The sequence below is a fragment of the Mesoplodon mirus genome, assembly GCF_964341445.2.
Source record: "Mesoplodon mirus genome assembly, chromosome: 19".
NCBI classification, from domain to species: domain Eukaryota; kingdom Metazoa; phylum Chordata; class Mammalia; order Artiodactyla; family Ziphiidae; genus Mesoplodon; species Mesoplodon mirus.
In genome coordinates this window covers 50665189-50691582 of record NC_138995.1, presented here as the reverse complement: position 1 = coordinate 50691582, position 26394 = coordinate 50665189, and the positions used below count along the sequence as shown (strand labels likewise).

The 26394-nt window shown below is 39.1% G+C and overlaps 1 protein-coding gene across 5 annotated transcripts; it reads left to right on the top strand.

Moving 5' to 3' along the window:
* Window positions 1–2125: 2125 nt before the first annotated feature.
* Window positions 2126–25916, top strand: ZNF585A (zinc finger protein 585A). 5 transcript variants are annotated; one of them, XM_082607957.1, is made up of 6 exons: window positions 2126–2205; window positions 3831–3886; window positions 4718–4915; window positions 12636–12762; window positions 16528–16620; window positions 17889–25916. In XM_082607957.1, the coding sequence occupies exons 3-6, from the start codon at window positions 4838–4840 to the stop codon at window positions 20216–20218; spliced, it is 2628 nt and encodes an 875-aa protein (XP_082464083.1). In that variant the 5' UTR covers window positions 2126–2205; window positions 3831–3886; window positions 4718–4837; the 3' UTR covers window positions 20219–25916. The 5 variants fall into 5 exon arrangements, with proteins under 5 accessions (XP_082464083.1, XP_082464082.1, XP_082464081.1 ...); XM_082607956.1 differs by having other exon boundaries at window positions 2133–2214; XM_082607955.1 differs by having other exon boundaries at window positions 2133–2214; window positions 3831–4437.
* The last annotated feature ends 478 nt before the right edge of the window (window positions 25917–26394 follow it).

The window sequence follows — 26394 nt, the reverse complement described above, 5'->3', positions numbered from 1 at the left end:
CAGGGGATGGGGGTGGGGATGTAATACAGTGCTGCAGTGTGCAGCCCTCTGTTACCCTGCACCTCATTACCAGACAACAGTTACCCCGAGACCAATAATGCAGATGGTTAGAGTAGCATTAGAGGTTCTGCTCAGCCACTGGTCAGTGCCACAGTGGGCCCCTCCCCCAAGCAAGCAACTGTCAACAGGTGACCATTAGAGGGGCACTGAGCCAAACGTTGGGGGAGTGGGGGTCGTCAGGTGGAGAGTGAGGTTAGAGGGAAATCCAGGTCCTCTGCCAGGGGCCTTCCAGCTCATCCGGCCTCGGGCTGACGGGTGAGTTGGGGGGCCCAGGGAACAGGCTGGGGCTGTGTCCTACAGGGCTCCAGAGCCCTTGCCAAGACCACCCACTGGCCAGGCCCAGACCCTGAGGTGGTGGCGAACCTCTCCCGCGTCCCTTCCTCTGCGACTTAATGGCACAGGCAGTCTGCATGGGAGACGGTCTGTGGGACCTGGCCCCCACTGTTAGGGCGGCCTGAGGAGCCTGAGGGCCAGCTGGGTCCTGGGGGCCTGGCTCCCTCAGCGATGACAGCAGCTAGACAGGGTCTGAGGACCTGGCCCTGAGGGAGCCACCAACTGAGAACTGCCTCTTCAGCCAGGCCTGGGCACTGGTGGGAGGACCCAGACTGGGTGCTGGACGAACACTCCAGGGCAGGGTAACTGCCCACCCCCCCACAAGGACCCCCTTCTCTTAGCCAGGCCTGGACCCCGAAGGGTGAAAGTTGTGCCTTGGGACCTTTCCCTTTCTTGTCAGAACAGAGAGTAACATTTGTTTGGTGGAGATTTACAGGAACATTGTTACCTGACTTTGACCTGATCTCAAGAACAGAGGATCTGACACCAAGAAGCTTCCAACAACTAAGCATGCCCCTCCTTCACCTATCCTATAAAAGGGCTTTGCTGAAAGCTTTTAGAGAGTTTGGGGTGTTTTTAAAGGCATGAGCCACCTAACTCCTTGCACGGCCCTGCAGTAACCCTTTCTCTGTTCCAAACTCTGACATTTTGGTATTGTGTGGCCTCACTGTGCGTCAGTACACGGACTTGCGTTATGGTAACAGGGAAAGTGTTAGCTGCTCCAGAATTTCCATACAGGAGAAGCTAAGGGAGCAGTCAGACTGGACTTAAGGCTTCATTTATATAGTAAGGACATTGTTATTACTTAGATTTTAATTTACAAGTAAATAAAAATAGCAGTTTTCCTTAAGTGCTTTTAGTCACATGTTGACCACCTTAAAGGCCGTTATTATTTTTTATTATTGCTGCCTACTATTGTTTTACTTGCAGTAGTTAAGGTGAAGGCTAACGAAGATTAATGGGGATTTATCAAGTCTCCATTCGCCCCACCAGCCCTTTAGAAGGTGACAACTTCCTATGGCTGTATCTCTCTGGAAAGGATAGGACTACTCTGAGTTCTACCCTATTTCCCTCAGTTCCTTCTCACGTTAAGGGCTGTACCACCTTTCCTGCAGCGGATTGCCCATTCTGACATTTCTCTGTTGCCAAGTGGCTTCGTCCAGGGGCGGACCTCTCCATTCTCCGAAAAGTGGATTGTAGCACCCTGACTTTCCCCCCTTCATCTCCTGGTGGTTTCTCCCAGGATCCAGCCTTGGTACATAAGACGTTTGTCCTTCTCCCTTGGTGACATTTTTCTTTCTGGCCCTCCACTTTCCTGGTGGTTTCTCCAAGCAGGTAATTGCTCTCCACGCGGTGCTGATTCCTGAGGGGCAATTTAGGTTTTCTAAACATAACATGAAGCTCGGGACCCCATCTCCAATACCTTCCTCCTCCCGGAAGCCCACCTAGACCAGGGCCACACTCCCACATGCTCTGTGGCAACTCCTGCCTCGCTCTAAAGACCCGCAGGAGGACTATTCCTTCGCTGTACGGAATGGATACGCTTCCAAGATGGCGGCCCGCGCGCAGAAGCACACTGGGTGCAGCCATGTTCTCTGCCCAACAACGCCTCTCAGGGAAACTGCGCAAGGTCCCTAACAAAGTCTCTTGGCCGTGTTGACTGTTGTCGGAATGCGGCTTCCAGGGTAATTGAGAGCATGCGCAATACCAACAGTCCGTGAGGTGCTAGACGCCCGACTGGAAGCGGAAGTGGCTCTCGGAGGCGTTTTTGCTGCTTGTGTCAGGAGCATCTTCACTCTTTAATGCCGAGAGGTCTCTGAGGTGATTTTGGTTGGTCTTGATTAGGAATTCTGTGGGGTCCATGATGGAAGGCTTGTCCGTGGAGTTAGTGATGGTGGTTTTGGGATTCAGTGGTGGGGGGTGGGGTCTGTGGCGTCCGTTGTTGTGTGTCAGAGAGAGGTCAGTGATGGGGTCCTGGGCAATGGTGAATAGTTTTGAGATGAGTGATTGGGATTTGGGGGCCCAGTGATGGGAGTCTGTGGTCAGTGACAGGGCCTGGGGCGTCAGCATGGGGAATCTATGGGATCTGTGATGAGCTTGCTTTTTAAATACTCACAAGCTTTTTCTTTATTGCTCCCATTTCAGTGTTTGGGTTTTTGTTTTTTGAATTTCAGTTAATGTTTTCTTTGACCCATGAATTATTTAGAAGGGCATTCTCTATTTCAAATAATGCCTCTGGGTGACGCTCGAGTGTAAAAATTGCTTATGGCCCAGTTCAGGGTCAGTTTTCATAAATGTCACATCTATTACATAAAAACAATTGTATTCTTTATTAATTGTATTGTTTCATATAGATTGCATTATACATATTATTTTGTCTGCTTAATTAATTACTGAGAAAGGTAAACTCACACTGGAAAGGTAATTTATCCTCTTGTCCTTCCTTCAACCAGTTTCTGCTTTATATATTTGGAACTATTATTAGGAGCAGTTATGTGTATTTTCAATAATAGATATAACTAAATAACTCAAAAGATATTATAGCAATTTAAGCACCCACCGGAAATTTATAAAAGAGCTCATTTTCCAAAATGCTTTCCAGCATTTTTAAAAAAGTTTTTACAGTTCTGAGGGAAAATTATGTCTGATTGGTCTAATGTACTTTCCCGTCAGTAATGTTGGCACCTTTTTGGTTAATTGCCATCTAAATTTACTTTACTGTGAATTTTTATGTCTTTTGTTTTTTTTTTCCCCTGGGCTTATTTTTTTTCCATTTGATTGCTAGATTTTTTTTTAACATTAAGCGTAACTTGTCATCACATATTGAAAATTTTATATATATATATATATATATATATATATATATTTTTTTTTTTTTTTTTTTTTTGCAGTACACGGGGGGCCTCTCACTGTTGTGGCCTCTCCCGTTGCGGAGCACAGGCTCCGGACGCACAGGCTCAGAGGCCGTGGCTCACGGGCCCAGCCGCTCCACGGCATGTGGGATCTTCCCGGACCGGGGCACAAACCCGTGTCCCCTGCATCGGCAGGCGGACTCTCAACCACTGCGCCACCAGGGAGGCCCTCCAACAGAATGTTATACAAACGTATACTCCTAAAATTTATTTTAATATTCTTTGAGATTTTTAAAATACATATACTTAAAATATTTACTCATGTTGGAATTCAGTCTAATGTATAGTGTGCAATGGGGATCTAGTTTGTTTTGTTCCAGGTGGAAGGCCAGTTATGTCAGCACCACTTATGCAATGAATGTCTTGTGTACACTCAATTGAATGTCACTTTTGTCACATACATAAATCAGTATTGTCTGGTCTGTTGTTTTACTTGCTTTGATTATATTGTTTTTTATATTAACTTTTAATATCTAATAGTGCATAGTAATTGCTGATATTTATTGCATGCTTTTTGTATTCCAGGGAAGCGTTGAGTATTTTGTAAGCATCATCTCATTCCATTTTCGTAACTCTATGAGGTAGGCACTTTCATTCTCATTTTTGAAACTAAAGCTAAAAATAACTTATTCATTTTCTCATAGCCAAAAAGTAGCAGAGCTGCAATTCAAATCTTCAGTAATGTTACTCGATATCTCATGTTTTTTCCCATATTTTACCATGACTAATAACCTATCACAGGTTTTGTTAAACTTCATGTTCTCCACAGCACTGGTTCTCAAAGTATTGTTCCTGGAACAGTAGCATTAACATCACCTGGGTACTAGTTAGAAATGCAGATTCTTGGGCCCTGCTATGATCTTAATGTTTGTTCCCCCCAAATTCATATGTTGAAATTCTAACACCCAAAAGTATGGTATTAGAAGATGGGGCCTTTGGGGGATGATTAGGTCATGAAAGTAGAACCCTGATGAATGGGATTAGTGCTCTTATAAAAGATACCCCACAAAGCTTCATAGTCCCTTCCACCATGTGAAGACACAGCTAGAAGGTGCTGGCTGTGAACCAGGAAGAGAGCCTTCATCAAAACGTGATCATGGACTTGATCTTGGACTTCCTAGCTTCCAGAACTGTGAGCAATAAATTTCTGTTGTTTATAAGCTACCCAGTCTGTGGTATTTTGTTAGAGCAACCCAAATAGTCTGAGACAGGCCCTACTCTAGACCTACTGAATCAGAAACTGTGGGAGTGCGGGGATTTTTAACTGTATTTTAACAAACCCTCCAGGTGATTCGAATGCACACTCAAGCTTGAGAACCACTGTCCTGTGGTTTCTAGCTCAGGAAACTACGCCTTGGAGTTCACTGGAGATGTTTATGTGATGACTGACCATGTGGACATTATCTTTCCAGGGTGCCCCTGGGTCAGATCTTCCTCCAGATTCCACCTCACCTCTTCTTAGCAGCTCTGCTTGAGTTTACAGATGTCCACCAAACTTTAGGCTCCTGAGAGAATAAAGGTTGAGACCCAGCATGACCATGCCAGCTAATTGGACCTCTCACCAGAAATCCCTGGGCCTGGCTCCAGAGGAACATGGCAGCTCATGTGAGGTGAGGAGGAGGAATTCCAGGGGGTGGAAATTCATTCTGGGAGTAGTTTGATCTTTACAACAAAGTTTTGTGTAAAGATGATATCTAAAATTATTCCCAACGTTGTTTTTGGTGTTTGTTTTATTTTGTTTACCATATTAACCTTGATGTCTAAACCCATCAATGACAGTAAAAGAACTGAAAATTATGAACATAGATTCAGAAATCAAATATATAAACTACTCACAGCAAAACAATGTTCAAAAATAATCTAGAAACATAACTTATCTCAATTTAAAGTCTAGATTAAATGGGTGAATTTCTAGGAACATACTAAATTTCCCATCAAATCTTTAATTACCATTTACCACGTTTTCACTTGTAGGTGTTAAGGTTTTTACTTAAAAAATTCTCCTTTTAATAAAATTAGTATTGCACCTTTGGAGAGATTTGTTTGCATTGATTTTATTCTGCTTTTGGAATGTTAACTTTGTGTATGTGTGCAAATTTTATGTTTAATATTTCTAAATGTTACAGAGTCACTTGAATGTTTCCAGATATAGACTTTGTTATCAATAAAATATGTAGTTAGGAGGTCTTTACAATGTGGCTTATTTTTTCCTCTTTATCTCCTGGAGCTGGGAGATATTATTTAAAGTTTCCCACCATGAGTATATTTCTATCTGTATTGCCTGTAGTTTCTGTTTATAAATTTTGATGTTATGTAATTTGATGCAGTGATAGTAATGACGTCTCAAGTTCATTTTGGATTGTGTCCTTGTCCTGTTTAATATTTTTTCTTAGAATTCAGCTCTGTCTGATATTAAGCGGGAGGCTGTTGTTTCCTTTCTGTTGTCATATCCAAATATGCCTTTTGCTTATCCTTTTACTGTCAGCCTTTGGAGTCCTTGTGCATTTCTCTATACAGCAGTGGAAAGATGCTTTTTATGTTACACTTCTGATGTGGATGTTTCTTTTATGTATCTTTCACTGTATACTTTGTATTTTTTACTTTTGTTTCTGTGTCATTCTGGTAATTAGGAGGGTTAAGATTCTTTTTTGTTTCGTTAGTTCTCTTAGTGTCACCTTTATTGCATTAACTTTTTTTTTTTTTTTGCGGTACGCGGGCCTCTCACTGTTGTGGCCTCTCCCGTCGCGGAGCACAGGCTCCGGACGCGCAGGCCCAGTGGCCATGGCTCACGGGCCCAGCCGCTTCGCGGCATGTGGGATCTTCCCGGACCGGGGCATGAACCCGCGTCCCCTGCATCGGCAGGCAGACTCTCAACCACTGCACCACCAGGGAAGCCCACATTAACTTTTTGAACTAAATCTTTTACTCTTTTAGACAATATCTATTAAATTTGTACTGTGAATAATGATAAGAGTTCTATACTACTACTTCAAGGGTTCTTTTGTTTGTTGGATATTTTTATTAAACTCTATTTTTGTTTTTTTTTTCTATTTTACTTTAAAAGTCCTTATTTCCATTTCATGTTGCTTACTTGTCTTAATCTGCTCTTGCCACTTTTTGTGTTTTCATAGAATGTTTTTATTGCTTTCAGAGAAACCTTCATTTCTGTGCTACTTTTTCTTTCTTTTTTACTTCTTTACTGAGTTCTGCCATTTTTTTTTCAAAAATTTAAATAACCATTTTCTTAACCTGTTTTTCCATTATTTCTTCTTTGGACTCATATCCCTATTTATTTCATTAAGTAGTTGATTATTTTAGTGAATTCCTTGAATTCATGGTGAATGTGTTTTCTTTTATTGTGTGGCAATTTATTTCTAGCATGTTCCTTTTAATCTCTCTTTTTTTTCATTCTTTTTACTTATAGTATTTTTGTACATTGAGAGATTTTTATTGTTATCTTTGAGTAAGGAGAGTTTTCCTGGGCAGATTGTTTATAAGAACCTCATTTTGTGCAGAGTCAAAGCTACGAATATGACATCTTCTTGATTCCCCATTTAATTCTTGATGACATAGGGTTTAGGGGCCAGGGTTTTGGTGTGAGTAGGTTGTGAATATGCAAGTGTGTGAAAGAGAAAAATTAGAGTATATGTATTCTTTTCAAGTATATAAGGAACATTTTCAAAGAAATGACAATGTTCTAAGCCTCATAAACAGAATCAACACATCACAAAGAAGCAAACTGTAATCTCTGAACATAGTTAAATGAAGAAATATAAAAGATAGCTTTTGGGCTTCCCTGGTGGCACAGTGGTTGAGAGTCCGCCTGCCGATGCAGGGGACACAGGTTCGTGCCCTGGTCCGGGAAGATCCCACATGCCGCGGAGTGGCTGGGCCCGTGAGCCATGGCTGCTGAGACTGAGCTCTGGAGCCTGTGCTCCACAATGGGAGAGGCCACAACAGTGAGAGGCCCGTGTACTGCCAAAAAAAAAAAAAAGATAGCTTTCAAGCATCATAATTTTAGACATTAAGAACCACAAATATCTTTAATACTTTCTCTATCCTGTCCTTCCTGCATGCTCATTCCCTACCCTGAATTCAGTGACCTGCTCTGTATATTCAACTCCTGAATCATCATCTCCATACTAGCTCTCTATCCACCTGCCTAGAGTCCATCCTTGTATATGTCTTATCACTTAAATCTTAATATGTACAAAATATATTATGTCTTATCTTTTTCCCCTAGCCCCCTCCTCTAGTCCTTAAATTCATCTGTGACCTCAGAATCTACAGCAACACAAAACTGATAACTGAGAGTTATCTGAGTCCTTTTTTCTCACCTTCACACTCGGTATCACTTTTACCCCCTTAATAATTAGTATCAATCTCTTCTGTAGCCTTACTACAGCCTTACTTTAGATAAGTAAGAAATATGTATTCACTCACCTGAATTGTGCAGTGGTTCTCGTGACTTATTTTCTGGTCTTGCCCATTTCAAAATGCTTTGTTATGAGAATAAACTTTCTTCAGTATATTTTTTAAACATTTTATTTATTTTGAAATAATTATAGATTCAAAGGGCATGCAGAATATAGTACAGAGAATTCTCCCATAAATTCCAATTTATTGTGATGCATGATTCTTTTTATTCATTGCTGGATCCAATTTGGCAGTATTTCATTTAGGATGTTTGCATCTAAGTTCACAAGAGATATTGGTCTGTAGTTTTCTTTTTGGTACTGTCTTTGTAGTGTTTTGGTATCAGGGTAATAATACTGGCCCCCAAAAATTAGTTGGGAAGTGTTTCCTCTTCTTTTAATTTCTGGATGGGATTGTGTAAAAATGAGACTAACTCTTCTTTAAAAGTTTAGTAGAATTCTCTAGTAAAACTGTCTCGGGACTTCCCTGGTGATCCAGTGGTTAAGACTCTGCTTCCACTGCAAGGGGTATGGGTTTGATCCCTGGTTGGGGAACTAAGATCCTGCATGCTACATGGTGCAGCAAAAAAAAAAAAAGAAAACCTATCTGGGCCTGGAGACTTTTTTTTCCAGGAGCTTTTAAATTATTATTTTAATTTAATTTAATGGTTTATGGGATTATCAACTTATGTATTTCATAATGTTGAGTTTTGGTAGTTGTGGTTTTTGAGGAATCGGTCCATTTCTTCTAAGTTGCTGACTCTATTAGCATAGAATTTTTGTATTCCCTTATTTTTCTTTTAATGGCTGCCAGATCTGTAATGATATTCATTCCTGACATTGGTAATTTGTATCTTTTTATCTTTGTCAGTCTGGTTGACTACTAGGTCAGTCAGCAAGATTTATCAATTTTATTGATTTTTAAAAAAATAACTACATTGTGTTTTATTGATTTTTCTCTAGTTTTTTTAAAATTTTGTTTCCAATTTCCTTGATACCTGCTTTCTCTTGTTTTCTTCTTTCTGCTTGCTTTGGGTTTATTTTGCTTTTCTTTTTCTAGTTTCTTGAGGTAGGAATTTAGATTACTGATTTGAGACCTTTCCCCTTTCCTTTTTTAAAAAATTGATGTGTAATTGACGTATAACATTATTTTCAGGTATACAACATTATTCAATATTTGTATATATTGTGAAATGATCACCACGATAAATCTAGTTATCATTCATCACTACACATAGTTACAAATATTTTTTCTTGTGTTGAGAACCTTCAAGATCTCTCTTAGCAACTTTCAAATATACAATCCAGTATTAACTATAGTTATAGTTACCATGCTGTGCATTACGTCCCCGTGACTTATTTTATATCTGGAAGTTTATACTTTTGACCACCTTCACCCATTTTACCCACCACCCACCCCCTGCTTCTGGCAACCACCAGTCTATTCTCTGTATCTATGACTTCAGTTGCTGTTTTTTTTTACATTCCACATAAAGTGAGATCATACGGTATTTGTCCTTCTTTGTCTGACTTATTTCACTTAGTATAATGCCCCCGAGGTCCATCCATGCTGTTGAGAATGGCAAGATTTCCTTCTTTTTTATGGCTGAATAATGTTCCAATGCATATATAAATACCACATTTTCTTTATCCATTCACCCATCATTGGACACTAGGTCGCTTTCATGTCTTGGTCATTGTGGATAATGCTGCAGTGAACGTGGGGGTGTGTATATCTATTCAAGTTAACATTTTCATTTCCTTTGGATAAATACTTAGAAATGGAATTGCTGGATCATATGGCAGTTCTATTTTTAATTTTTTGAAGAGCTTCCATAGTATTTTCCATAGTGGTTGCACCAATTTACATTCTTCCAATAGTGCACAAGGATTCCCTTTTCTCCACATCTTTGCCAGCACTTACTGTTTCTTGGGTTTGTGTTTTTTTGTTGTTGTTGTTACATTCTGACAGGTGTAAGGTGATATCTCATTGTGAATTTGACTTGTATTACCCTGATCATTAGTGACATTGAGCACGTTTTCATGTATCTGTTGGCAATCTGTATATTTTCTTTGGAAAAATGTCTTATTCAGATTCTCTGCCCATTTTTTACTTGGATCGTTTGTTTCCGCTTTTCTATAAATTTCCCTTTCAACATCCCACAGATTTTGATACATTGTATTTTCACTTTCTTTCAGTTCTATTTATTTTCTAGATTTCTTTTGAGGATTCCTCTTTGACTTATAGGTTATTTAGAAGTGTGTTGATTAATTTCCAGATATTTCCAGACTTTCCAGATAGCTTTTGTTACTGTTTTCTAATATAATTCCTGTGGAGATTTCTCTGTTATCTTTCTGTTACTGAGTTTTAGTTTGATTCCATTATTTTCAGAGAACATACTTCATATTATTTCATTTCTTTCCAGTTGAGATTTATTTCACAGCCTAGGATATGGTCTGTCTTGGTCATTGTTCTATGGATGCCTGAAAAGAATGTGTATTCTGCTGTTGTTGGTTGGAGTATTCTATAAATATTGATTAGATCCTGTTGTTTTTCTATATCATTGATAATACCCTGTCTATTATTTCTATAATTTACTGAGTGTGGGCTGTTCAGGTCCCTATAAATCCCTTTTTAAAGTGTTTGACTCCAGGTGGAAATAGCCATTCCTTCAGTTATGCATTTCCAGATTAGATTTTTTTAATATGGAAGATCATGTTTTTTAAAAAACATTTTACTATGAAAAAAATGTAAATGTATTCAAGAGTAAAGAGAATAGTATAAGGAGCCCATGTATCTATTGTACCTATCACTCAGCTTTATTAGTGGTCAACATTCTGTCATTCTTATATTATCTAAAACTACCCTCCTCCCCAGCTGCTGGATTATTTTAAAGTAAATCCCCCAAACCATTTTATCTGTGACTACTTTGATGTATATCTCTAAGAGACGAGAATTCTTTTTTTCTTCCTTTTTGTTTGACATAACCATTAAGCCATTATCACACCTAAAACATAATATCAATAATTCCTAGGTATCATCTGATACCCAGTTATTATTTGAATTTGAAACATGCCATAAGTATCTTTTTAATGTTGGTTTGCTTTAATTAAGAGCCAGACACGGTCCACAAGTTGCATTTGGTTAGTATGACTCTGAAGTCTCTTTTAATAAAGAAAAGATTCTCCTCCATATTTTTTCTGTTGTAATTTATTTTTTGAAGAAACAGGTCATTTGCTGCTTTCTGGATTTAGCTCATGTTTTGGTCTTGATATTGTTCAACATATTCCTCTATACTTCATATTACCTATGAATGATTTGTTGGATCTGGAGGCTTAATGAGATGAGATTCAGGTTGTATTTTTCTTTATATTTTGTAAAAGTACTTAATGGGTGGTATGAAATTAATTACTATATCATGTCAGGAGGCACATAATACATGGTTATCTCTCTTTTTGTGATGTTAAAATTGATGAGTGGATGCCAGTGTTACTAGCTGACTCATCCATTTTAAACTTCTCTTCAGCCTTTCACTTGAAACAGGTGAGCAACCCTTAATGATTATTGTCTAAACCCATTATTTCATTAGGAGTTATGAGATGATGGTATTCTCATTCTATCCTAACTTCTTCATTTATTAGCCAGAAATCATTTTGTAAGGAACTGTTCCTCATCATTTATTTGGTTATTCTTCAATACAGATCTTATACAAAAAAATGTTTAATATAAATCTGACTACCTTAATTACCTTTACTTAAAATGGAAAATTCATACTTGTTCTATGAGCAAACTGTTTTTCCCATAACCACCTTTCTGGCTTGTCATGCAGACTTCTCTTCATTTACATAGAGCTATTTGCTATTCTCCAAACTCATCATGTATTTTCCTATATCCACACCTTTGCTTGTCTTTTCTGGGAAATGACCTTCCTCACCCCCCCCATTCTGTGTTATACTTCTCATCTTCCAACTTAAATTCCTCAACTAATAATAAACTTACACCCCCATGTGGAATGTATTTTTCTGTTTTGGGGACCTCAGTGTGTTCCACATAGAGATTTACTTTTTGACACTTCAGTGAACTTGTGTCTTCTTTTTCTTTTCTTTTAAAACATAGATCTTGTTTATTTTCCAAGTCTTTTAAGTTGCTAGAAGATTAGAAACATAAATAATTCATATTTGTGTTCCCAGGGCTAGCATAATGGCTGGTCCTAAATTGCTCAGAAATTGTATCACAGGTCATTCATCCAGTTGTTAGAAGACTACAAGAGAGCCTATTTCAATCTTCAGTTTTGAAAAACGAGTAATTGACTGACCATAGTATAGAACAATAGCAGAAATTCTTTACTGGATTTCTTTCTTCCATAAAATATTATGTAAAACTAGATATTTAATATACACCCTATATGCAATACCATTTTTAAAAAGTTACTGGATTACACAGGTGTATGCACTTGTCAAAACTTCAAATGGTACTCTGAGGATCTGTGCATTTCATTGTATGTAAAGCTTACCTAAAAAAGGTAAAAAAATGTTATACTCTACTTAATGATTTGCATTCTGAAGTATTTAGGAGGAAGTGTACTGGCATCTATAGTTTACTTTGAAATGCACAAAAAAGTAAGATGGATTGATGAATGGGTAAAAGGATGGGTAAATGTGTGGTAAAACAAGTAGAGTAAATTGTTAGGGATAGATTCTAAGTGGTGGTTATATAGGTTTTCACTACACAATTATTTTAAATTTTCTGTATGTTTGTAAAATTTCATAATAAAATGTTAGGGAAATGGGGGGTGAGTTTTTAAAAAGAGGAGATAAATTAATAACAACAAAACCTAAGTTCCATATTCCTAAATATAGTCTCTCCATCCCCCAAAACTAACTATTCATGCTGAACAGGAATGTGCCCTTACAGGGATCAGTGTCCTTCAGGGATGTGGCTGTAGATTTCAGCAGAGAGGAGTGGCAGCAGCTAGACCTTGATCAGAAAAACCTGTACCGGGATGTGATGCTGGAGACCTATAGCCACCTGCTCTCAGTAGGTAAGCACAGTTACCTGAGTGTCTGAAAGAAGGGCCCCACTGAGAGTGTTTTTATTCTCAGTTGCTGAATGCTGTGAGGCACCTGACTTATATGATGGCTTTGTCCTTGATTTGTCCAGGATTCTTTATCCCTTTTGGGCACTCTGAATTTTACAGTTGACCCTTGAACAACACAAGGGTTAGGGGTGCAGACCTGGCACAGTTGAAAATTCACATACAACTTTTGACTTGCCAAACACTTAACTCCTAACAGTCTCCTGTTGACTGAAAGGCTTACCAATAACATAAATAGTCAATTAACGTATATTTTGTGTGTTATATACTGTATTCTTACAAAAAAGTAAGCTAGAGAAATGTTATTAAGAAGATCATAAGGAAGAGAAAATACATTTACTGTACTGTATTTATCAATACCGTAAGTTTATGTCATCTATTTATAAGGTGAATCATCTGTCAATGCCTACATCAATATTGTCTTAAACGATACAAAACACTATAGATGTTATATATATTACAACACTAGACATCAAAAATGAAAAGGTAATGTGAAAAAGAAATTCATATTTATTTATAGGTGTAATGAATGATTCATGTATTGATAATGAAGAAGTAGCAATATGATTGCTTTATGGTAGCCTAGTGTAATTGATACGATGGTTTCATGGTAGCCTAGCCTATACACTAATGAATAAAGTGTTATAAAATTTTTATGGCATACAGTATTATAGTCATATTCATAATGCAGTATTGGAAACATTGTTACATTAAGAAAAAACCACTTACCTGTGATGATAGGCTGATACCCAGTTTTTCCAACTACAAGAGGGGCATACTGTACAATAATGCAGTTCTTGGAAAGCAAAGTTATAAAACAGTAAGAAAACTAACACATTATTAATTTTATATTAAATGGCACTCACCTTATGCCTATGTAAGGATAGGCTGTCCACCTCAATACAAGTCTTGTACATGATGTTCTACGTGATGAATCCTTAGTCAATGATGATGACGATGACACACAAACTCCTCATACAGTTCTTGCCGTACAGTTATTGGATTTTCACAGGAAGACACATGTATACACAGCAGATAAGTTTATTAACTGTACAGCATGATGATTCTTTACTGCTTTTTAAGTGGAAGTGGATCATCATAAAGGTCTTCATCCTCGTTGTCTTCACATTGAATGGGCTGAGGAGGAGAAGGAAGAGGAGGAGTTGGTTTTGCTGTCTCGGGAATGGCAGAGGTGGAAGAAGTGGGGGAGGTGGAAGAGGGGAGGCAGGAGATACAGGCACACTTGATGTAACATTATGGAAATACATCATAATTTCTAACTTTTTTGCTTTTTCATTTCTCTAAAAATATTTCTTTACCATACCAACTCTTCTTCCACCATTTGCTTTAGTTTCAGTGCCCATATCATAGAAAGGTCCATGTGGTAAAAGAAATCAAAAGCAGTCTTAAGTAAATCTGAACCTTCTGCCAGACTGTCTAATGTCAACTTGTTTTCTGGCCCTGCTTCTTCTATGTTTTCTTTCTAATCATCTGGCATTGGTTCGAAAGCCCTCAAATTCATCAAGCCTCTGCTGTGATGTCTATTAGCTCTTGAATTTCTCCAAGATAATCCTCCACACCCTCACCCCCACCTTTTTTTGCCTTATTCACAATGTCTTTCTTGATTTCCCTTATTTGCCCTGTTGTAAATCCTATGCAGTCATGCACAACATCTGGACACAGTTTTTCTGGCAGGAATTTATTGTTTCAGGCTTGATGGCTTTCATGGCATTTTCTATAACAACGATAGCATCGTCAGTGCTGTAATCCTTCCAGCCTTTTGTGATGTTCTCTCTATCAAGTTTCTCTTCCACAGTGTTGACAACCCTTTCCATAGACTACCATGTGTAATAAGCCTTAATGGTCCTTGTGACCCCCTGATCTAGGGGCTGAATTAGAGATGTTGTGTTTGGGGGCAGGTAGACCATTTCGATGCCTTTGGTGTTGAACTCATGGGGTTCTGGGTGACCAGCGACATTGTCCAGTATCAAAAGGCAGTCCCTTACTGGCTGGGTACTTACTGACTCCAGGGACAAATCATCAATGGAACCAATTCAGAAAGAAAGTTCTTGTTGTTCAGGCCTTCTTGTTTTACGACCAAAAGACTGGCAGCTGGTGTTTATCTTTTCCTTTCAAGGCTTAGGGGTTAGCAGCTTTATAGATAAGGGTTGTCCTAATCATAAACTTGACGGCACTTGCACAAAACAGGGGAGTTAGTTAGGATTTAGGTTCCTGTCCTGGTGCTCACTTCTCTTCCTTAGTCCTTTGTGGCATTTTTTCCAGAATATGGCACTTTCATCTGCATTAAAAAACAGTTCAGGCAGATATCCTTTTTCTCCTGAATGATTTTCTTTATGGCATCTAGGAACTTATCTGCTGCCTTTTGGTCATCAGAAGCTGCTTCTCCTTTATCTCTTTAAAAAGTCAAACCTCTTTCTAAAATTATCAGACCATCCTTTACTGGCATTAAATGCTCTAGCTTTAAGCCCTTCACCTTCCTTTTGCTTTAAGTTACCATATAATGACTTTGCTTTTTCTCAAATCATATTAGAATCTATAGGTATGCTTTTTAAAAAATATTTATTTATTTATTTGGCTGTGCCAGGTCTTAGTCATGGCATGCAGGATCTTCGTTGTGGCATGCGGGGTCTTTAGTTGCACATGTGAACTCTTAGTTGCGGCATGTGAGATCTAGTTCCCTGCCCAGGGATTGAACCCAGGCCTCCTGCATTGGGAGCGTGGAGTCTTAGCCACTGGATCACCAGCAAAGTCCTGGAATGCTTTTCTTATAACAATGCTGTACCCACATAAAAACTACATTTTTAATACAAGATAAAAAAAAAGTGTTTCTCAAAAAGTGCATGGTGGGAATTCCCTGGCAGTCCAGTGGTTAGGACTCCACTCTGTCACTGCTGAGGGCCTGGATTCAGTCCTCTCTAGTTGGGGAACTAAGATCCCACAAGCCATGCGGTGCAGCCAAAAAAAAAAAAAAAAAAGATGCAGGGTTTTTGTGTCTGCTGGTATATGCTTCATGAATTTCTTTTTTTTTTTTTTTTACAATGGTTTTTACACTTAATTCATTTATCTTGAAATGGCTGGCAACAACAGCTGCAGACCTCAGTCAAGCAATTCAGCTTTTTCTTGTAATGTCATGAATTTTCTCTGTTCTTGGGAGTATTTCCAGCATCGCTAGTGGCACTTAGTATGTTAGTATGGGTCCCATGATGTTATTCAAGGTTTATGGTATTGCAAGAAACATGAAACATATGTGAGAACCCAGAGAGATTACATTTTACTGCTATACACAATTTACTGGAGAGAGGGACTGCTCATGAGGCAATGATTAGGGCATTTTAAGTGGATATTTACAGCACTTGAGCTCACTGCAATAGCAATAGGAGGTGGCTACAAAATTCATGACATACCTAACTTTTTAAAAATATTTTTTGATATTTCTAGGCTATGAAGTTTGTCCGAGTTTTTTCAGATTGTCACAGATCTCCAAAAGATTTTCCAATATTTTCAGTAAAATCCATTTATAAGTTGGACGCATGTGGTTCAAAGCCCTGTTGTTCAAGGGTTAACTGTACTCTGTTCTCAGAGATACACTGTTACTTTCCTGTAGAAAAAAGCCTCATTGAACAAAACTGTTGATTGGGCTCTGTAACACAATTAGCTGGACCCAGACCTTTTATCATTTCTCATGAACAGGGTATCAAGTTCCTGAAACAGAGGTTTTCATGTTGGAACAAGGAAAGGAGCCATGGGCACTGCAGGGTGAGAGCCCACATCAGAGCTGTCCAGGTGAGTGAGTGTGACCCAGACTGATGGGAGACAGGGAAGTAAATCTCAGCCATCTTGAGAAAGACTGGCATCTTTGAAATGCTATTAAGATGACTCTTCTGGAAGGTTCTGATTTTTTTGTATTATTTGAGGACCCTTGATATTGGCCTCTCAAATAACTAAATGCCTTCTATAAAAATGCCTTTGTCGTTTCTAACTGTCTTCTTTCTTGCCTTTTTGGCGTCTGGATCACATGCCAATCTGCCTCAATAAATATTTTCTTTTTTTCTTGGTTATGCTCCTTTTCTCTAACATTCTTTTTTTCTTTCTGCCTTCTGCATTGTCCGAGATTCATTCTTTATGTATTCAGCTATTCATGGATTTGCTTTCTTTAAAAGTTACTATATGTCACACACTCCCACTCCTGCTAGTCCTCTTTCATTTCTTTCTTTCTCATTGTGAGATGCTTTGGAACTTTGTCTCCAATCATGCTCTCTTCCTTTTTTCTCCATAGTCACTGACGTAAGATTTCTCACTTTCCCATTCCCCATGTCTTTCATCCAACTGATGACTTAGAGGTCACTGTTGCTTAACCTTTAGGAGTACCTTTCTGACTTCCTTCCAAGGTTGCGTGAGACTTCACACTGACTGGGGGCTGTCTGCCTGGTTGGCTGATTTTTGAAATTGCTTTATTTCTGTACTTCACATGATGAGGTTTGAGTTTAATCATGTCTTCATTCAGGACACACTATCATCATCAGTATGGGTAAGGATTCTCTATTATTTTATTTTTTCAATTTATTCATTATTCCTTCTTTTCTCCATACTCATCTCACTTCCCATCACAGGCAATTGTTTTATATGATAGAAACATATTTTTAAGTTCATATTTAAAGTGACTTGGGTATGTATTATTAGTTTATATAAATATTATTGTGCTATATATCTTGTTCTTGGCCTTTTTTCACTTCCTGGCACAGTGCATTGAGTTCATAAAGTTTATTTTCTAAATAAACTGAATTGTATCCCAGATTGTTTCCTATCACCACTATCACCAAGTCTTCTCAGCCAATGATTCACCCTCACCCTTTCACTGTGTTCAACCTGGATGAACCATATGACCCTCTCCTCTTGCCTCTGCTAGCTGCTCTTTGAGCTAAAATCATCTCATTCTCCTTTGAGAAGGAGAGTTTGGGTTTCAAACCTCACAGAGAATTTCTGAAAAACTTCTTGCTACATTGAGAGGAAAGGTGATGCTACAAGTGACGTTTTATTGTATTTTATTCTAGAAGAATTGTGGCAGATTGATGACCAGATAGAGAGCTATCAACAAAGAGAAAACAAATCTTTAAGAGATGTTGCTTTCATCAAGAAAATATTGACTATAAAGAGGGATTATGAATATAAGGACAGAAAAATAATTCATGTGAGCCAAAACATTCCTTCCCCAAAGAGACCTCATCAATGTGACTTATATGGAAGTGCTTTAAGCCATAATTTAGATTTACATGGTCATAATAGAAACAGTGGATCAAAGAACATTAATAAGATTACTGAATATGGTAAAATTTCTTCCTGTACTAAACAGTGTACTCTAACAGGAGAGAAATTATGGGACCATAATCAATGTGGGAAAATCCTCAGCTATAAACAAGTACCCTGTCGACATCAGAAAAGTCATACTGGGGCAAAATCTTATGAATGTGCTGGATTTGGAAATATCTTCACCCAGAAGTCACAACTCAAGGTACATCTGAAAGTGCATACAGGAGAAAAACTGTATGTATGTATTGACTGTGGGAAGGCTTTTGTACAGAAGCCAGAATTCATTACACATCAGAGAACTCATACTAGAGAGAAGCCCTATAAGTGCAGTGAATGTGGGAAAGCCTTTTTCCAAGTATCTTCTCTTTTCAGGCATCAGAGAATTCATACTGGAGAAAAACTCTATGAATGCAGTGAATGTGGGAAAGGCTTCTCTTATAACTCAGACCTTAGTATACATCAGAAAATTCATACTGGAGAGAGACACCACGAGTGCAGTGATTGTGGCAAAGCATTCACGCAGAAGTCCACACTCAAGATGCATCAGAAAATTCATACAGGCGAGAGATCCTATATATGTATTGAATGTGGACAGGCCTTCATCCAGAAGACACACTTGATTGCACACCGAAGAATTCATACTGGAGAAAAACCATATGAATGCAGTAACTGTGGGAAGTCCTTCATTTCCAAGTCACAACTGCAGGTACATCAACGAACTCACACAAGAATGAAACCGTCTATATGCAACGAATATGGGAAGGTTTTCAACAATAGTTCCAACCTCAATACACATAAGAAAGTACAAATGAGAGAGAAATCTTCCATATGTACGGAATGTGGTAAGGCCTTTACATACAGGTCAGAGTTGATTATACATCAGAGAATTCACACCGGAGAGAAACCTTATGAATGCAGTGATTGTGGAAAAGCCTTCACTCAGAAGTCAGCACTCACAGTGCATCAGAGAATTCATACAGGAGAAAAATCACATATATGCGTGAAATGTGGGCTAGCCTTCATCCAGAAGGCACACTTGATTGCCCATCAAATAATTCATACAGGAGAGAAACCTTATAAATGTGGTCATTGTGGGAAATCCTTTACTTCCAAGTCACAACTTCACGTGCATAAACGAATTCACACAGGAGAGAAACCTTATATGTGCACTAAATGTGGGAAGGCATTTACCAACAGGTCAAATCTCATTACACATCAGAAAACTCATACAGGAGAGAAATCCTATATATGTCCTAAATGTGGCAAGGCCTTCACACAAAGGTCAGACTTGATTACACATCAGAGAATTCATACTGGGGAGAAACCTTATGAATGCAATACCTGTGGAAAAGCCTTCACCCAGAAGTCACACCTCAATATACACCAGAAAATTCACACTGGAGAGAGACAGTATGAATGCCATGAATGTGGGAAAGCCTTCAACCAGAAATCAATACTCATTGTGCATCAGAAAATTCATACAGGAGAGAAACCCTATGTGTGCACTGAGTGTGGAAGAGCCTTCATCCGGAAGTCAAACTTTATTACTCATCAGCGAATTCATACTGGGGAGAAACCTTATGAATGCAATGATTGTGGGAAATCCTTCACCTCCAAATCTCAGCTCCTGGTGCATCGACCAATTCACACAGGAGAAAAACCATATGTGTGTGCTATATGTGGGAAAGCCTTTAGTGGCAGGTCAAATCTCAGTAAACATCAGAAAACTCATACTGGAGAAAAGCCCTACATCTGTTCTGAATGTGGGAAGACCTTCAGACAAAAGTCAGAACTGATTATACATCATAGGATTCATACTGGAGAGAAACCTTATGAATGCAGTGACTGTGGTAAATCGTTCACTAAGAAATCACAGCTCCAAGTGCATCAACGAATTCACACAGGAGAGAAGCCTTATGTGTGTGCTGAGTGTGGGAAGGCCTTCACTGACAGATCAAATTTGAACAAACACCAGACAACGCACACTGGAGACAAACCCTATAAGTGTGTAGTCTGTGGGAAAGGCTTTGTTCAGAAATCAGTTCTCAGCGTGCATCAGAGTATTCACACTTGAGAGAAACATTCTGAGAAAACCTCAGTGAGATCAGATTTTATTTTACATTATGGAATTCGTGCAACAGAAAAATATGCATATTATCGTAACTAGAAATGCTCCATCAGAATGTCACACATTACTATACAGAAGAGGACCTGAAAGTACCCTGAATGGGAGGACCCCTTCCCATATTGTCACCAGCCTCAGTAAACCTTGGGGCATTCATACTGAGAAGGAACTTTTGTCAGTTTGGTACATTAGAAGAAGCCCTCTCGTGAAAACTGTAACAACACTGTTACCAAATTCTGCACTGGAAACATTATGTTAAGTCATGTTAATGATAATCCTGTTTACTGTGGAATAGGTAACATGCCAACAAGTTGAATGGTAGAACAGCATAATATATACGATAATGATAAACGCTAAGTTCTGTGAGATGTTTGTTGCAGCACACATTGCCTAACAGAATTTTGTGTGTCATTCTTCTGTTGAATCAAACATGGTCTGCATATCTAATCCCCCATTGCATATTTTTATCAAAAAAGGGATGCCACAATAAAAAAAATTACTTATGTATACAGATATAAACCTCAGAGTGTATGTTGACTCCCCCATTATCCTCTAGCACCATGAATGGTAACCCCCCCTTATTAGCCACCAGTAGAGTGTTTTCAACTTTCATACAGCACATTGTCTTCTGACCCCTATAATTGCATTATGACTGCCTATTCGTGTTGACTACCATTATCTCCCAGACTTACTGACCCTTAATTAGCCCCCAGTATAGTGTCCTGTGAGCTCCCATTACCTTCAGGAAAGCTTCTGAAGTAAGAATGTTCAGGTCATCTCAGTCAACTCTTCACCTCAGTCACCCTTTTGCTGTTACAGTTTTATAGTGCTTCCAGCTCATTTGCCTTCCTTAATGACTTGACCTTTATAATGACAATAATGAATCAATAACTCATTAAAACAAACCCCAACATACCTTCACTGTCTTCTCTCTACCCATCTTCATTCCATGCACTCCTCAAGGACCTTCTCCCCCATGTGCCTCAAACACATCTGGTTAGGTCCTGCCTCAGGGCCTTTGCATTTGCAGTGCCCTTTTCAAAGAGCACAGTTCCTCATTATATCTGTGTGGTTTACTCCTTCGTGTCTTTCTTCCAATGGCATTTCTTCACAGAGGCCTGCCCTGCCCTTCCCTGCCTGCCTGGCTTAAAATTCCATCACCCACCCCTTCCTCCTTTATCCTCTCCATAGGACTTATTACCATGATGCCCTGTATATTTCACTTGTTTGTCTATGGTTCCCACTCTAGAATGTTTTTCCCCATTTTGTTCACCGTTGTGAACCTAGACCCATGCCTGACATACAACAGTCCTTCTATGAGTGCACATTGTGGAGTGTTGACCATGCTCATCCCATGACTTCCCTTTGATCCTTTCTGTATTGCAGCATAAGATGCTCTGATGGGGAGAACCAACTTGTCTAAAACACACAAGGCTTTTTCACCCCCAGTCTTTACCTGGGCTGTGCCTCCTTCCTGTTCTAAAAGTTGTAACATCATTCTAAACCTTTTGCTCTGATGCCAGGCCATTTAAAGAAGGAACTGAGGCACAGGAAATCAGTCCCACATAGATGGGACTTGATGCTTGATGTTTCAGGATTCCCTTCAATGATTCTGAAATACCACAGTGAGCTCCAAAGTGATCACAAAAGAGCCCACTCACTCTGCCTGAGCATGCACAGTCCTGCCTTACCCCAATTGTACCTTGATGGGGCCTTGTCTACCCCGTAACCTGACCTACAGACCTGCTTATCATGCCCTGACAGGTATGCCCAAAGCTAGTAATATGGAGAGGCCAAGAGCAGAGAAGGGTTGACCTTCCTTAGAAGTTAGGTGTGCAACCTAAGACTGGGGCAGCAGTGGTCTCACAGATGCATGCAGAGGGTCTGAGTGAAAGCTTAGCTGCTGGGCGGCCAAATGAACCAGCAAAATGGATCCTTCAGGTCAGTCCATTGGCAGTGCTGAGAGTGGGAAACAGTTGGGTTGTACAGAAATGTTCTCACCTTTGTGAATAGCAGCATGAGGATTGAGAATGGGGACAGAACCTGGTTAAGGGGATAGGTCTAAGGATTTTCCTGTAATCCCCTCACCCAAATTGGGCAGTGATTAGTGACATATCCCATTACCACACCTTAGATCCATGTCTAATCCATTATTAGCTCCCCTTTATCTCACCCCTTCACAGTATCTGATGAGCCACTGTGCACCCTTCTCTATATTAGAACAGTATCTGGTGACTCACTACCCCCTTTTACCTCATTCAGCACTGCTTCTGGGGCTTCACTCAATGTTTTATGACCCACCATTTTCCCCCAACTTAGGACAGTGTTTGCTGATCCCGCAGGAGAGTGTCTGGAGATCTCTCCATTACCCCCTTCTTAACCCACCCCAGCACAATGTCTGGACACCCTCCATTATCCCCCTTTGACTTTACTCCATCACTGTGTTTGTTACCTCTTATTATAGGAAATAGTGTCTGGAGATCTTCTCATTACCTCTTCCAGTTACCTCCAGCATAATGTGTATTACTTCACCCCATTTGTGAAACAGTCTGGTAACCTCCATACTCCCCATTTATTCCCACTTTCACCAAATAGTAACTGATGACCACTTATTACAATCCTCAGAGTAGGAAACCATGATATACCCCACCTAATCCAACTTTTAACATTATCTCTTGATTCTTTCATTACACCTCTATCAGGATGGCTTGTGTTTCCCTCCATTTGTTGTCCATCACAATGATGGTGACCAGTTATCTGCCATTACTCCACCTAGCAGTGTTTGTAACCATCCCCAACACAGTATGTGGTGATGCCCCCGATACTCTCTGAACACTGGTGTGTGCCATTAACCTGCTTCCCTCTCCCCAGATAAGGGCAGTGACTGATAAGGCACCATAAACTTCACATTAGCCATCTCTGTAGGGCCCCCATTAACAACCGGCACAAAGTCTGTTGGTGCCCATTACCCACTAATACAGTATCTGTGACTCTTCCATTAAATCCTGGTAATACCTGCTATTTCCCTATTGGCCCCCAGTAACACAGTGTCTACTGATTCCCCGTTGCCCACATTGCTTCATGAAGCCACTTAGTGTGACTACTGCAAGTCCCCCAGTATTGCTTCTCCAAGTCCCCACTGTTTGCCTGGACAGGAACCCTGGGGGATGGAGAAGGGATGAGGATCGGGTCCTAGCCTCATAGACACCCTCCAGGGAATTGTTGGTCTGGAGTAGGCTGGGGAGGATCTGGGAGACCCAGGAGATCACAAACAGCTTCCCATTTACTACATGAGGAGTGAAACAAGCAGAATAGTGAAAGCTGTCGATGTGGATTAAAATCCAGGTGCCAACCCTGATGCCCAGTAACCTCCTCTGAGCCTCAGTTGCCTCACCTGTAAAATAGAGTTATGGAGGAGGAAGTGACAATATGGGTCACTTGAGGGGAGTAGGGCTAGTGGAGACCAATGAGAGGGTCCCTGTTGTTAATGATATTACTAGTTATAAGTTGACACAAGACCAACCTCTGTATGGCTGTACCAAAACCTCACAGAGGGAAATGTATGTTATTTTATACTATTTTTTGTAATTTACTCTCAATTTTTTTGTAATTTACTGTAATTGTAAATTGTAAATTACTTTCAATTTTTTTATTGTAAATTACTTTCAATTATTTCTCTTTTATATTTACTGTAACATAATATTATAGTACTGAGATATTTTTAAAGTCAGATTTATTGAGGTATAATTTACACACAGTAATAGTCACCCTTAAAAGTGTACAATTCTGAGAGTTTTAACAAATGTGTACAATCATGTAATCAACACCACAACCAAGAGAACAGTTCCTTCACTCCCCTAAATTCCCTCCTATCCCTTTTTTTTAACATCTTTATTGGAGTATAATTGCTTTACAATGGTGTGTTAGTTTCTGCTTTATAACAAAGTGAATCAGTCATACATATACATATGTTTACATATCTCTTCCCTCCTGCGTCTCCCTCCCTCCCACCCTACCTATCCCACCCCTCTAGGTGGTCACAAAGCACCGAGCTGATCTCCCTGTGCTATGCGGCTGCTTCCCACTAGCTAGCTATTTTACGTTTGGTAGTGTATATATGTCCATGCCACTCTCTCACTTTGTCACAGCTTACCCTTCCCCCTCCCCATATCCTCAAGTCCATTCTCTAGTAGGTCTGTGTCTTTATTCCTGTCTTACCCCAGGTTCTTCATGACATTTTTTTTCTTAGATTCCATATATATGTGTTAGCATACAGTATTTGTCTTTCTCTTTCTGACTTACTTCACTCTGTATGACAGACTCCAGGTCCATCCACCTCATTACAAATAGCTCAATTTCATTTCTTTTTATGGCTGAGTAATATTCCATTGTATATATGTGCCACATCTTCTTTATCCATTCATCTGATGATGGACACTTAGGTTGTTTCCATCTCCTGGCTATTGTAAATAGAGCTGCAATGAACATTTTGGTACATGACTCTTTTTGAATTATGGTTTTCTCAGGGTATATGCCCAGTAGTGGGATTGCTGGGTCATATGGTAGTTCTATTTGTAGTTTTTCAAGGAACCTCCATACTGTTCTCCATAGTGGCTGTACCACTTCACATTCCCACCAGCAGTGCAAGAGTGTTCCCTTTTCTCCACACCCTCTCCAGCATTTATTGTTTCTAGATTTTTTGATGATCCTCCTATCCCTTTTTAATCAATCTCTCTATCCACTCCCAACCCCTCAAAATCACTGATCTGTTTCCTGTTTCTATAGTTTTGCCTTTTTTCACATGTCATATAAATGTGTGTGTATCCATATATATGTAAAAATGTGTCTCCTTTGGAGTCTGACTTCTTTCATTTAGTGTATTTGAGATTCATCCATATGGTTGTATGAGATACAAATGGAAATATGCTGATGAAAAGACATTCAACATCATTAGTCATCAGGAAAATGCAAATTAAAACCATAATGACATACCACTACACACTTATCAGAATGGCAATAAATAACATAGTACAAAAGTTGGCAAGGATGTAAAGCAATAGACATTTTCATGCATTGCTAATGGGAATGACATACAATGGTATCTCTACTCTGGACAAAAGTTTCACAAGTTCTTATAAAGTTAACTATATACTTATCCTATGACCCAGCAATCCCACTCCTAGGTATTTATCCTAGAGAAATGAGAAATTATGTATTTACTCGAATGTTCACAGAAACTGCATTCATAATCACCAAAAGATTGGAAACAACCCAAATGTCCATCAGTGGGTGAATAACTAAACACACTGTAGTACATCTATACAATGGAATACTACTCAGCCATGAAAAGGCTGATTTATGACACCAGAGAAAGGAATGTTTCATTGACACAAGCTACAACGTGGATGAATCTCAAAAGTATTATGTTTTACCATGTGATAATTTAAATTATGTTTGATAAGACTTTTTATTAGAAATTAGATTATAAATACCTATACATAATTAGATTTGTACATTAGTTATAATTTTATACTGCATATCATTATATGCTATATATATATATATCATTGTATATTTGTAATATAGTACACTGTAATACCATTTATTATTGTATATTCCTTATTACAATAAAATGTTTATTTTATATGAAGGTAATGTGTACTGTATGATTATATATTGGAGTATGTAATTTTTTCTATTTTGTATATCAACCTTTCACATAAAATTTCAGTTATTTGTATTTTTACATGTTTACATTTAATGTTTATAGTGTAAAGTTATAACTATAATAAAAGGGGCCATAGGGTCTGAAGAACCTGCAGTTGTAGCTGGTCAACGTTTTTACTATCTGTCAACACGCCCATTCTGGCTGTTCTTAACATGGCTGAAGCTTGTTTCTCTTTGGGCCTTTGCCTGGCTGTGTTCTCTGAGAGCACTCTGCTTCCCCAGTGTCCACGCAGTTTGCTGTCCTCTCCTGTTTGGAGAGTTCACACATACACACACCATTGTATATGAAGTAACACACTTCTTGGGGTCACTTCCTATTTTGTACTATCTTTGTGCTGCAAGTACCACCATCTGACCTAATAATAAATGACTCTTTTTTTGATTTATCATTCCTCCCT